This window comes from Antedon bifida, chromosome 3 (genome assembly GCF_963402885.1).
Source record: "Antedon bifida chromosome 3, ecAntBifi1.1, whole genome shotgun sequence".
In the NCBI taxonomy this organism is placed as follows: Eukaryota; Metazoa; Echinodermata; class Crinoidea; order Comatulida; family Antedonidae; genus Antedon; species Antedon bifida.
The window spans coordinates 6,496,577-6,509,844 of NC_136228.1; the positions used below are offsets into that span (position 1 = coordinate 6,496,577).

Consider the following 13,268-nt stretch of genomic DNA (forward strand, 5'->3'; position numbering starts at 1 on the left):
TTGTAATGCCAGATTAAATTGTGTTTGTTATTCACCTTTACTTCAGTATTTCAATATTATTACAGTATTCATTTTGTCAACAATGTAAAACATAAAAAAAACAGAAATTACTTTTACGACTGTCAGAATTTTATTATCTTCAAAAATAAATGCGAAGCAAGAACAAAGAACACAAATCTTCTTAGCTCTGTAATAATAACCTACACTCAACGAAATTTACATTGTTAACAACTAATCATCACTACAGATCATTGTATGTGCAATGCATTTATATTATAGAGAACAATGATTTTCTGCATTTTTATAATTACACTACATAGAAAATACAAAAAGCATGTATGAAAATTTGAAATATGTTTTTATATAGCACAGGGGATTTTGAACAAATTAGTTAAAAGAGTAATCTTCATTTTGAAAAAATGATGAAAGAAATAAAATTAAATTGGATGAAAAAACATGCATTTATTCAAATAATCACACATGCTCAATAGTGCTGCTTTTAAAGAAAATGTTTTTTTTTTGTAGGCATAAAAAAGAACGCTTAACTAATATATAACACTTATTTAAGTAATTTACAATTACTCCATCTTTTATAAGAGGGAGATACATATTACATACTGTCTCATTCCCTGAAATACATCTTAAATTCTTTCTTTATAATTAAATCTTGTTCTATCGCAAAAAAATGTTTTTGATTGTAATTTTACAATATCAATGTACAATGTGTGTATACACTCAACGCATTTGGTAGATATCGTGAACATATGATGTATCATGTGTGCATACATTACTACACTCAACACATTTGGTAGACATCGTGAAAATATAGATAGATGAAACAAATGTATTATTGGAATGATTGTACAGTAATGAATTCTGCTATATTGTATAAATATGTTTTTAAACCCTTAATATCACATTGTTTACTGGCCACATGTGGCAATGAGGTTGTAATGGTTAGCAATCAATCGGTGTTTTAAAGTGTTTCGCTCTGTCTACACTATCAAACTGTTCGACAACAAAAGTGTGATGTGCCCAAATACGGTAGTGATATGCCCAAATATGGTAGTGATATGACAGCATCATGTCCGTATATGGGCACATTACATTTTTTTTTTGTCGCATAAAGTTTGATAGTGTAGACAGAGCTTTACAGGCAGTGGCATGTGTCTGCATAATTACAGTCAACTCTTTTAATACTGTACGGACTCTGTCTCTCCCAACACCAGACTTTTCTTTGAGGTTCAAACAGTTTTAAATTCTTTTTTACCGTTTACTGACTTTCCAGAAAACACAGCTCGAGGGTGTCTAGTATTGAGAGAGAGTTGACTGTATAAATTAAATCTAATAAATAGTTGTAAATATTAAATGTATACTGGAAACATGTAACTCGGAAGACCAACAATTTGAAACAAATTAAAATTTTCAATCAATTAATATATATATAATTACCCTGGAAACTCGCAGTAAGTTCTAAAATACCGAGCCTATCTGTACGTAATGTATTACATTTAACATAAATTTGATTTATGTTTAATTTCGAAAGTTTGAAGCCCAGTGTCTATTTTAACAGAATACAAAATGGTTTACATCTTTTTGAAAACCAACACAGACAACAATATTTCGAGCCGTTTGGTTTTTCCCACTTAAACTAAATATACTTTATACAACATATTGGATTGTTTAACAAATATCAAGAAATAAGATAACAAATTTGAGTACCATGTATTTTTCTGAAAAATAAATATTTTTTTTCTTCAATTCTATGCTCATGGAAGAATTAGTTAGAATTCTTTAAACTTAAACCCTTATCTTTTCTATTAAAATAATTTAACTTCATTTCTAAAATTCAAATAACTTTACTTGCCAAGACTTAACTATGACAATACCACAGATTTCCACACCCCCCAATTCTGTATACCCCTCTCCATATGTAATATACATAAATAAGAAAAAGCAAAATTAAAGACTGACTTCAGCGAAATATACAGTACAATGTTAGCTTAGTGTTTTTAACTAATAAATTTCAACTTATTTACTGCATTATGATTTAAATTCATAAATCATCTATATCAAGTTAGCTGTATGCAAGATGATTTGGTAAATGTACTATTTTCACTTTAATTGTGGTGGCAGGGGAATTATGAGATAAAATCTATCAATCAGCTTTTCAAAAGTTTTTCACTGAACAAGGTATTCATATTAAACCAGTTTCTACAACAAAACTATAATATACCCCTTCCCAGTAGGGAGCTGTAGTTATAAAGAAAGAACAACCCCCCTCCCAAACACTAAAATAAAAGTTACAAATATAAAAAAAAAATTGGGAGTTTTTCAGCACACTGATTTTTTAAACTTTTTACTTGATCATTTAAATACTGTGTATAGAAGATTGTGTATAATGAGTAGGGAACACCATCCGGACCAAACAGTGTCCCCTTAACAGGGGTTTCCCAAAGGAGGGATGCTACTGCCTACCACTCCCTTCTGAAAGAACCAACATCCTAGCATACACATTTTATTAAAGCAAAATCATTCCTGCTCCTGTTTGGAGGCAAAACAAAATGTGCTTCTTAGTTTCTTGTTAATGCTAGCAAAGCTCCCATAGGGCAGGGCAGTGAACAGGCCTAAAGATTTCTCATCATTAGTGGCTCCTACACACCCCCACAAAACCATGTCTGCTCCCTTAAATCAAAAAGTAATGCAACTTAACTTTTTTACTAAATTGAAAAGTATACCAATCTGATAAAGGGAGCCGATATAGAGACTCAAATCCGCCTCTGAATTCTTAAAAAATTACTTAAAGCTTACTATTATATTAATAATTGTGCAATTTACAATGATAGAACATTATTTGATTCTAACCATTATGTCAACACCTGTATGTAAATTACCATTTATTTACATTTGTGTGCCAGATTGTTTAAAAAGTTACACAAATTTAGTCAAAATGGCAATTAGTAAATAATAAATAAAAAATGCATGAAATAATAAATACAACAAAGAATATTGAGAAAGCTGGCGTCTTGAGTTCTTGAGCAACTTTCACTGGAGATTGTGCATGTGGTGGCTAGTAGACATAACAAGGTCATTTGTCAGTGGGGTCGGTTGCTGTTCAATGATTGGTCCCTGTCAGGCCCTGCGTCGCCATTCACCATGTGACTTTTGATTGCTTCTGTTTTTGAAGTTCCGTTCATTCTTTTTAGGCCTCCGTTAGAAATATCGCGAATATGTTGGACAATAAGGCCTATTGCGACTAAAAGATGAAATCAATAATGAATATATGTTTATAAAGACAATTTCAACTCTTACATTAGCTGTTCTCGGTACTGTATCTAGAATTTGTACATAGGAAAATTCTGTGATACAGTGTAACATATGTCATAGGCAATAAGCCTGACCCAAGGCTCTGTCTACATTATCAAAATAATTTGACCAAAAAATGTGATGTGCCCAAATATGGTAGTGATATGACATCATCGTGTCCATATATGGGCACATCACATTTTGTTGTCACATAAAGTTTGATAGTGTAAACAGAGCTTAACAATAATATAATACATGATACCGGACAATTCGATTAGGTAACTTCATAACACTCCTTACCTGTGTTTTCAACACCTCGTGGAATGATTACATCGGCATATTTTTTTGTTGGGAGGCAAAATTCTTCAAATGCTGGTTTTACAAACTGAGTGTACTGAATTAGAATCTGTTCCAAATCACGACCTCTGTCATTGATATCTCGCAATACTACATTACAAATAAAGTTGTTTCATTAATTATAATTAGAGAGAGGTTAATTAGAGAGAATAACCTCTCTCTTAAAAGCAGAAATGTTTAAAAAACACTCAAACAAAATATTTCCTTACTTCACAAAATGCATGATTGTACATTGTAGTATTAACAAATGAGATTGATTTTATCAAAACAATAATAAAGAAGAAACCGCCAAAGAAGAAAGTGCACACCAACTATTTTAAGTCACAGATAGTTACATACCTTTTTCTGGAAAGTTTTTTTTTTTCATATTTAAAAAGAAATTTTCAATCTCATTTATCAAATGCATGCCTAAAAATTTTACTTTTCAGAAAACAATTAAAGAATGTATGCTGCCTATGAATTACCTCTTCTTGACAGCCTTGTGTCAGGGTCTGTATCCACAAACAGTTTCATATGAAACATGCGTCTAATTTCAGGGTAATAGAAGACGAGAATTCCTTCCACTATGACCACATCACCGGGATAAATTACTGTGAAACCTTCAGGTTTTCTGAAAGAACAATCAACGTTCATATTTTACTACCTTGGTTCTTGGTGCTATTGGCGCTGGTTCTTGGCGCTATTTATAGCTGGTTCCTTATGCTATTGTAGCTTAAACAAAAGTATATTTGAGGCCTACAGATATAACATGTTCTCATTGGTCTTGTCAGGGTTGAGTTCTCTATTTTAAGCTCCGTCTACACTATCAAACTAGTTTTATAAAAAAAGTGTGATGTGCCCAAATATGGTAGTGATATGACATCATCATGTCCATATATGGGCACATCATCGTGTTAAAATATAGGTACAGTACATCACATTTTTTGTCACATCAAGTTTGATAGTGTAGACAGAGCTTAACGTACCTGGAATGGGTTTTAAAGTCATAAACTGGCACTTTAACTGTTTTACCATATGCTACATCTTCCAATATCTGTTTCATCATTTCATAATCAAATGCATCTAGAAATTGACCAACAGGATACTATAAATTATTTAGTTCACAAGTATAATAGTAAGAAGACTCTCAAGCATTAAAGTTATTATTATCAGTTGTTAATATCTTGCTTGCCGTATCTTATCAGTACTGTAGAAGAACCTTATTAATGAGACACTTTGAGAAGCCAACAAACAACATTTCACAGTTTCTACTGAATAGGGCTAAGGAAGGGGTTTTACTGTATTATGTGTCATTAGGAAGCAAAATTGTACTTTTAACATTTTCTTATTAATTAAATTGACTGTGACATCGCACCTGGATGATCAAAATTAAACTGTCCCTTGAATGCTTTTTTCTTCTCTTCTTCATTTAAAACTTTATAAAAACTGTCCTGGCCAATCACATTTACCCTGCGTTGCCGATTCTCATTTTCACCAAGTTGTTCAACAATTTCTGCACAAACTGATGACTAAAAAAAAAACATTTTACATGAACAGATCCAGGATGAAAAAGGATTTTAAAATTTGAATGTATTTATTTTACAAAATAAAAATTAATGTCTATCTAACAATGGCTACATTAAAAAAGAAATCAGCATGACACGAGTATCAGGGCCAGAATATCTATGAATCTATATAAAAAAAAATAGTCAGAATTAAAAATCTTCAAATTTCCTGCCACCCCAAAATTAACATTCTCCTTTCAGCTTTAAGTGCAATGCTATAGGAACAAAATGTTTATAATAAATTCATAAACTCTTTTTTCAGATGATTACATCATACTCAGCAATAACAAAAATTGATTAGTGTTCTGGCCTGCTAACACTAACATAACAGTTATGGGTATATTTCAAGTAATTACATCATCATTCATAAATTACCCCAACCCAAGCCTTCTCTTTATAAATTATAACTTATAATAGAATAGTAGAAGTAGCTTAGGAATATTTTCTTTATATTATTATTATTTCGAACAGGAATTATTAACGCAATTCAAGTTAACTAATAAAACATGAATTTTGAAAAGCTGTTCATTTCACACCACGTGTACTTGTTTACAAAGAAAAACTTGTTTTACCCCCTCTACGTATGGAAACTGACACGAGGTCATCAAAAAGTGATTACGTATGCGATTACAATTTCACTAATTTCTCAATAAATGATACATTTACAAACTTGAAAAGTTAAAACTGAATTAAATAAATGTTTGCCTACTTTTCCCGATGAAGTACCACCAGCAACTCCAATTAAAAATGGTCTTTTGCTCATACCATTCAGACCATGCCCATTGTTCCGTTGCACACGTCGCCCCGCCATTTTACATACTAAATCATGAACGCCCAAACTGCTGAAATTATACAAAACCGCAACAAAAAAATGTATCTTTTACATAGAACGCCCTCTATAGTTTGAAACAAAAATTGTAAATTTCTTTCAAGCTGGGGGGCTTTCAACCTGATCGAAGGACGATGAGTAGCTTGTGTTGGTGTTATGAAACAAAAATTACATTAAAACACTAAATATACATAAAATTAACCTCATAATCATTTAGTAAATATATATAATACAATAAATAACAATAATGTTTGCTGATACGCTACTTATTGTCTTTATATCTGTCTGTACAGCTCTTCTTTCGGAGGGTAAGTCTACACTTTATTTTCATGTTGCTAGGCCACCTTCGCGCGTTTGCTGCGCATTCTTGTAGGGTAGCGAGTAGCGGACAAAAGGCGAGTGTCGCTGTAATATATTTGATTACTTGTAAATGTCTCATTACGATTGGGCCTAAACCTTCCTCGAATAATTACCTTAATTATGTTTGAAATTACGATATGATTTTCATGAATAATCTTATAATTGATATTACTAATTAAGCCTACGTGTCATATTTCATTAATAATAATAAATATTAAAAATTTTGTAATTTATGTTTTCAAGTAAAATATTGAAAAAAAAATGGCGAAAAAATGAATTTGTAAAACGTATGTTACATAATGACTTTGTTTTTATTATATAGGCATTACATACTTGTTAGTATATAGAACAGAAACATACAAAAAATTAAAAGCTGAAGTTGAAAAACAAAGTAAAAAGTGTAAGTTGATTGAAATTACCATAGATAGCATATTATAAATATAAATTATAATTTAGAGGTTTTACTCATGTTAAAAAATAGTACTGTACGGTGTACCACCTTACTCATTTCTTGGTGGTAGTGTTGCAAATTGAAGAATGGTATTAATCCAATATATTTTATTGCATCCAACAGTGAGCATAAACTCGTCAATTACAGGATCACTACTTACATTTGAATTAATATTGAGATAAATATTTTTTTACATATCAGTGGAAAAAACAAAAGAGAATTTTGGAGAATCAAGTGATAAAGGACAGAAGAAGAAATTAGGTATGTCAAAGTGTTCTTCATTGTTAAATGAATTTATATTTCATTTATTTTTTAGACATAAGATACAATGAGTCTGACAGATTGTAGATGAAATCACTTTGTGTGATCTCTCCCTATCCTGTACATGCTTCTCGATCTACTGCAGGGCCGTAGCCACCAGTACGGTTAGAAAGGTTTCAACCTTTTAAGCTTGAACAGAGATTGTTCCCTTGTACCAACCGCACCACTTTATTTCTTGTGAATTTCTTTAAATTAGTTTGTTTTTAAATTTTAGAACGTCAAGAAGAAAGGTTAAAGAGTAACAGTCGCGATCTGTCATTCGTCAAGATGAAGTCGATGTTTGCGATTGGTTTCACATTTACCGCCCTCATGGGAATGTTCAATTCAATGTAAGTGCTACACTTTGAATTAAAAGTTGTAAAGCATTCCTAAGGACCCGTTTATACAACACACTAAATCAGCATGGTTCTACGTTGGCCCGTAACTACTTGGAGAGGCTACTTCAGGACCGCGGCCACATTTGGCTGGTTGGTGAGCTGAAGTAGCCTTTTTAAGTAGCCTCAGGAGACAAGTTGCTCTCTTTATGTAATAAAGATGAGAACATAGCAGCAGGAATTTGGTTGTGACTGACCTTCCTGTTCATAACATGGCAGTTAACATTCATGTATGAACGGCTGAGTTTAGGGGATTGACCTACCTTTGTCTGAAAACATGCATATACATAGTGAGCGTGTAAAGTAAGAAGGGTGTTGTATAAACATAGCCTTAGTTACTGCAGTCTCTAAAAATTGACTTTCTTTAACAAATCCGTAGAATTAAAATATTTGATTTATTTTGTTGCAGCTTTGATGGAAGAGTTGTTGCTAAGTTACCATTTACACCAATCAGCTGGATTCAGGGTCTGTCGCATCGCAATCTACTTGGTGATGATTATACTGACTGTTCATTTATCTTTCTTTATATTCTATGTACCATGTCCATTAGACAGGTAAGTCAGTTAGATCCCTTTCACATTATACTGACTGTTCATTTATCTTTCTCTATATTCTATGTACCATGTCCATTAGACAGGTAAGTAATTTAGATCCCTTTCACATTGCCTATGAAAATCCAGACTTTAAGCTCTGTCTACACTATCAAGCTAGTTTGACAAAAAAAAGTGTGATGTGCCCAAATATGGTGGTGATATGCCCAAATATGGTAGTAGTATGACATCATCATGTCCATATATGGGCACATCACATTTTTTTGTCACATAAAGTTTGATAATGTAGACAGAGATTTACCCTTTCACTGGGGCGTCAGCAACAGAATATGATATGGTGTGCACCCCGGTTTGTGTGTAAACTCTGGAGTTGTCATAGACAATGTGAAAAGGGTATTGGCCCACATTTTGTGTATCCAATTCTTCTACAATAGTACCATATGCACATTTTGTTAAATACAAAGCATCAGTTTGTCCTGTGTTTTCTGTGGTTGGAAAAATAGGAGCATGTGAATGAGGTTTATGAGTTGCAATTATCAGTTTTTTACAATTTGTGCTTAAAACTGTGAACAACAATATAACATTTTTCGAAAATGAAGTTGTGTGTATTACATGGTGTTTAGCATATTAAAACATTAATTTGGTATAATAACAGTATTTATATAACACCAGAATACTTAAATACACTATTTTTTATCTTTTAGAACATACAGAAGTTACTTGGGTTTGCGCCCTCAAGAGCAGCATCTAAGCAAGCTGGCGGATTCTTTAGCCAGCAACAAATGGGAGCTAAATAAGACACTGTTCATCAACAACAACTTTATTTAAATTAAAGACCATATTAAATTGTCTAAAAAACTAGATGTAATACCTTTACATTCATACAATATTTTACTAAGAACATCTTCAAGGGGGTAGTGGTGAAGCTTTAACCCACTCATCATATTAAGAAGAATTTACTATGGGCAGCCTAATATATTGTTTATACTATTAATAATGCAAGTACAGTACTGTATGCAATATATGTACAGGTTTGTATTGTACAGCAGTAATATTGATCAAGAATAAATGGCATTCCTTCATAAACTTTTTTGTTTAATTTTATTGTTGCGATTTCAACATTAAAGAGCTTTCGTTTCAGGATGGTAGACGAAGAAGGTGGTCCCGAAAGCTTGGTTCACACTAGCGACGCAACATAAGAAAATGCCCTTCCAATAATTGTTTTTGCCCCCGTCTGCGTGAAATGAAACCTGCTGGTTGCACGTCAACGTTAGTTGCCGTAAATTTTGACCTGGTTCACAACGTTACGTTCTAGTGAGAACCACGCTTTATGAGTGAATTCCGTCCATGTTACCAGCTGTTAATTACCGTCTTGGTCGTTTATCATCCCCAAACGAAAGCTTACTATTATGTTTTTTGTAGTGGCGTATTGTTTTTTATTTAGAAATATCACTACCATATTTGGGTACATGACACTTTTTGTCAAACTTGTTTGATAGTGTAGACTGAGCTTAATAGTTCAATGACAAGTTGAGGAAAGTTCCGCATAAATATATTTAATTTTCAAATAAAAGCATGATTACATTTTTTTTAGACAAATTATAAAATTAACAAGCAACATAATGGAAATTATTTCATACTTAAACACATTGCGAAAATAATAAAAATAAAGAAAATATCTTTAAATTAATATTTTATAATTCTATAAAGATTACATACAAGATATGAGACACAACTTGGCTTGGTGTGTGTTTTAAGTAGCAAGCTAAAAATGTCTTCATCTTCATTAAACCACAGACTTGGATTACCAAATGGGCCACTAAAGTGTCATTATATAACAGGGTTCTTTCAGAGCCTTAAAATACATTTTTTTTATATCAAATTTCAATCCTAACCTGGAACCAATAATCGGGGTGGCTGTACCAATCCCCAAGGTACATAATTTACATATTTATGTAGTGGAGCTGTAGCTTGGTGGTCCAATTTTATGGTCCGGGTTTTAATTTTAATCCTGGCCTAGTGTAAGGGTTGTAACTCATGACTCTTTCAACTCCACTCCCTAACACTCAAATGAGACTTAGTATATAAATTATTAAATAGTTTATCCACCCTGTAATTGGCGAGTATGTGCTCGCTGTTGGATGCCTATGAAATAAAAAAAAAATATAAACAAATATTCTTTTTCATATCCACAAATGATTACATAAATAGAGTTAGTGGTCTGTACAAACATGAAACCCTTTAGTCTACATTTGCAAAACCTGAATAAATAGAACACTTAAGTACCACCACTGTTTCTTGTTTAAGCTTGACTTAAATCTTAAATATTTAATCTCTTGCACAAATCCTTATTTAGTCTATTAACAAGTCTAAATAAAATTTATGGAATGCATTTTCTTAATAGAATAAAATAAAAACTAGTATAATTAACAAACTACATTCAATCCTTACACATACCGTAGAAGAAGTGTAAATAAATATTAATAAAGACAAAATTCTTTCCTTATTTAAATTAATTCATTGTTGAAGTTGACAATTGCTCCATATATGGAACAATAAATTCATAAATATAACAAAACCTATTTTGATGAATTATGATAATACTAGGTTTATGGTTTACAAATACGTACATTTATCCTCTCTTAAAAATAAAGTTTGAAAACATTTTTAAAATTTAAACATTGATGATCTGAGTATATAATTTAACAGGTTCAGATTTCAAACTTGATATATTATTTTTTCTTCAAAAACAAGGGCACTGAAATGAAAAAATTAAAATCAAGAAGTTAAAAAACAATTAAATACCAAATACACAAAAAATCATTCTAAAAATAACTCAATGTGGTGATTTTAGTTTAGTGAACAGACAAGGACTAGAACCTGGAACCTTGGAAGCATAGTACATGTCAACCACAAACTAATATATTTATACTATCCACACACAGTAAAATGATTTGATTAAAATGTTTGTTTATGTGATAGCTTGAGGTTTGCAAATGTGTTTATTATAAGATTAGTCATCTTTAGGTGCTCTATCCAATGGTGAAATATGTAATTGTGTATGAGTTGAGCAAAACATCTTTTGTACAGTACAGTATTATACTTACAAAATATGACTAATAGTACTATGAATACCACAAACAGAATCACAAGGCGAGTCTGAAGAAAGAAAAATGATAATGGTATCATATAGAAGATAGATATGTTGATAAAAGTATTTAAGCCTGTATGTAAACAATGTGTATATACTGTATGTAGATTAGCTTTATTCATCATACTGTAGATATGAACATTTATGAAAATTGTTGATTGAAGATTTTACACTTAAAAAAATTTAAAAAATGTATATATACTAGAAAACAGTGGCCGTATTCACCATTCACACATAGGTTAAGGGAAACACCCTTAAAATAAAAAAATTCTCCTATCAAGTGAATACAATTTAAAAGAAATACTTAAATATTTATTGAGTGAAATACTTAATATTTAAGGAAAATGGCCACAATTGAATGCAGTAAATAACTAGCATTATCAACATATGGCTTGTTCTACTTTAGTTGTGATCTTGTTTGAAATAGATCCTACTATTCAACCCACCTTACATTCTTTCCACCAAAAGTGTGAGCGTAACCCTTTAGCACTGACACGGAAAGCCATGGAACTTAACGCTAAATCATCTGAAAAAGTTAAGAAAAACAGAGGATGTTGTATTAGAGAGGTTATTTATAAAGCTGTCTACACTATCAAACTTTATGCGACAACAAAATGTGATGTGCTCAAATATGGACATGATGATGACATATCACTATCATATTTGTGCACATCACTACCATATTTTGGCACATCAAACTTTTTTTGTCAAAATAGTTTGATAGTGTAGACAGAGCTTTTTGTTTGTTTTATCTTTTTAGGCATTATCATTGTATTTACTTTACATTTGCAGCTTATTTATAATATCCTCAATAAATGGTTTTTTTTTAAAACCCCATTTTGATTAAAATGATAAAGTAATAATAAATTAATTAATAATTATTTGTTAATTAAGTGCATGCTTTACTTTACCATCCTACAATATTTACCTGATTTGTCTTGTAATTCTTCAAGTTGTTCTCCTCTTTCCAGAACTTTTTCTACATTATTTCTCATCACGTCTACTACTTCATCTACTTGTCTTTGCGTCCTAAATTATTATTTTTTGCAAAACAAAAAGTAAAGTATGAATTTAATTTAAGATCATATAACATTTTATTAACACTCCACCTCCCCTCCCACAAAGGCCGTAGCGATAGTAGGTTAAAAACAGACAATGGCAATGATGCTTTATTAATTATTATTAATATAAAATATGATGATCTGCTGAGAAATTGGGATGGGTATTGAAAATTGAACATTTCAGTGAAGCGAGCACTTCTTCTGCATCATGCTCATGCTTTACTAAAGGTAAGAATGCTGGCTACCGCCCTGCTCCCACCCACTTTGTTACAATTTTTTGTTTACACTGTCCAGAGCAAAAATGGCAGTCCATCTCACAGGACATGTAAACACAAAAAGATTCTCTACAGAAAGTCTTGAAACATGTCATTTGGAATGGAGTAGAACACATGACAAAATTGCTTTAAAAGTTGTACCTTTGAATACTAGTATCAAACTTTGATGAATTTGGTAAGGGGCTTTTCTTAAGAAAGAAATCATCGTCATCATCATCATCATCTTCGTCACGATATTCCAGTAAATTTTCCTGAAAAATTTCAATTGAGAATAATTTTATTAATAATGATGAATAAAATTAATAATACTGTACTTGAAAAATAAATATATTTATTTAAAAAGAGGGCTTGCTTGGTCCCTTTAATTCCAACAAAGTCTTTATAAAATATGAAACATACTCGCTCAATCTCGCGTGATCCAAGCATATCACTCTCTTTAAGGTGCCGCTTAAATTTAGGAGGCATTATTGGGGGTTTTTTTTTGCGTCAATAAATATACTGCCAAATGTCTTTGAATAATTTCTGAAAGTAAAAAAAGATAAAATTAAAACATATTTTAATTTTATTATTATTTTATACCTGTGTACAGTATTTAAAATTATTCATTATTGACTATTTGTATTAATTATGACTAGGCTATGTGCTTTAATAAGATTCTACAAAATAAAGTTATTACATTTGTGCAGGT

The 13,268-nt window shown here is 31.5% G+C and overlaps 3 protein-coding genes across 3 annotated transcripts; 1 reads left to right on the forward strand and 2 right to left on the reverse strand.

Annotated features, from left to right (window-relative positions):
• Positions 1-107: 107 nt before the first annotated feature.
• LOC144837238 (uridine-cytidine kinase 2-B-like) lies at positions 108-6,041 on the reverse strand. Its single transcript, XM_078692272.1, has 6 exons — positions 5,917-6,041; positions 5,018-5,171; positions 4,629-4,725; positions 4,128-4,273; positions 3,607-3,753; positions 108-3,256 (listed from the first exon to the last, which is right to left on the reverse strand). Exons 1-6 carry the CDS (start codon positions 6,016-6,018, stop codon positions 3,096-3,098), a joined length of 807 nt encoding a protein of 268 aa, XP_078548398.1. The 5' UTR covers positions 6,019-6,041; the 3' UTR covers positions 108-3,095.
• A 97-nt stretch (positions 6,042-6,138) lies between these two features.
• Positions 6,139-9,173, forward strand: LOC144837240 (calcium load-activated calcium channel-like). Its single transcript, XM_078692275.1, has 6 exons — positions 6,139-6,344; positions 6,719-6,796; positions 7,049-7,108; positions 7,383-7,497; positions 7,952-8,096; positions 8,798-9,173. The coding sequence occupies exons 1-6, from the start codon at positions 6,284-6,286 to the stop codon at positions 8,888-8,890; spliced, it is 552 nt and encodes a 183-aa protein (XP_078548401.1). The 5' UTR covers positions 6,139-6,283; the 3' UTR covers positions 8,891-9,173.
• A 456-nt stretch (positions 9,174-9,629) lies between these two features.
• On the reverse strand, positions 9,630-13,102 carry LOC144837241 (vesicle-associated membrane protein 4-like). Its single transcript, XM_078692276.1, has 6 exons — positions 12,980-13,102; positions 12,722-12,831; positions 12,173-12,273; positions 11,691-11,770; positions 11,201-11,252; positions 9,630-10,851 (listed from the first exon to the last, which is right to left on the reverse strand). Exons 1-6 carry the CDS (start codon positions 13,043-13,045, stop codon positions 10,826-10,828), a joined length of 435 nt encoding a protein of 144 aa, XP_078548402.1. The 5' UTR covers positions 13,046-13,102; the 3' UTR covers positions 9,630-10,825.
• Positions 13,103-13,268: the final 166 nt, after the last annotated feature.

What these genes read in the sequence shown, in the direction of transcription:
- LOC144837238 (XM_078692272.1), bottom strand. Translation starts at nt 6,018, where the DNA reads ATGGCGGGGCGACGTGTGCAACGGAACAATGGGCATGGTCTGAATGGT. An exon ending in GTGGTACTTCATCGGGAAAA is followed by an intron (nt 5,172 to 5,916) that starts GTAGGCAAACAT and finishes TTTTTTTTTTAG; the next exon opens with TCATCAGTTTGTGCAGAAAT. An exon ending in ACGAGGTGTTGAAAACACAG is followed by an intron (nt 3,257 to 3,606) that starts GTAAGGAGTGTT and finishes TTCATCTTTTAG; the next exon opens with TCGCAATAGGCCTTATTGTC.
- LOC144837240 (XM_078692275.1), top strand. Translation starts at nt 6,284, where the DNA reads ATGTTTGCTGATACGCTACTTATTGTCTTTATATCTGTCTGTACAGCT. An exon ending in AGGACAGAAGAAGAAATTAG is followed by an intron (nt 7,109 to 7,382) that starts GTATGTCAAAGT and finishes TTTAAATTTTAG; the next exon opens with AACGTCAAGAAGAAAGGTTA. An exon ending in GTACCATGTCCATTAGACAG is followed by an intron (nt 8,097 to 8,797) that starts GTAAGTCAGTTA and finishes TTTATCTTTTAG; the next exon opens with AACATACAGAAGTTACTTGG.
- LOC144837241 (XM_078692276.1), bottom strand. Translation starts at nt 13,045, where the DNA reads ATGCCTCCTAAATTTAAGCGGCACCTTAAAGAGAGTGATATGCTTGGA. An exon ending in GATCACGCGAGATTGAGCGA is followed by an intron (nt 12,832 to 12,979) that starts GTATGTTTCATA and finishes GAAATTTTTCAG; the next exon opens with GAAAATTTACTGGAATATCG. An exon ending in AGTACTATTAGTCATATTTT is followed by an intron (nt 10,852 to 11,200) that starts GTAAGTATAATA and finishes TTTTCATTTCAG; the next exon opens with TGCCCTTGTTTTTGAAGAAA.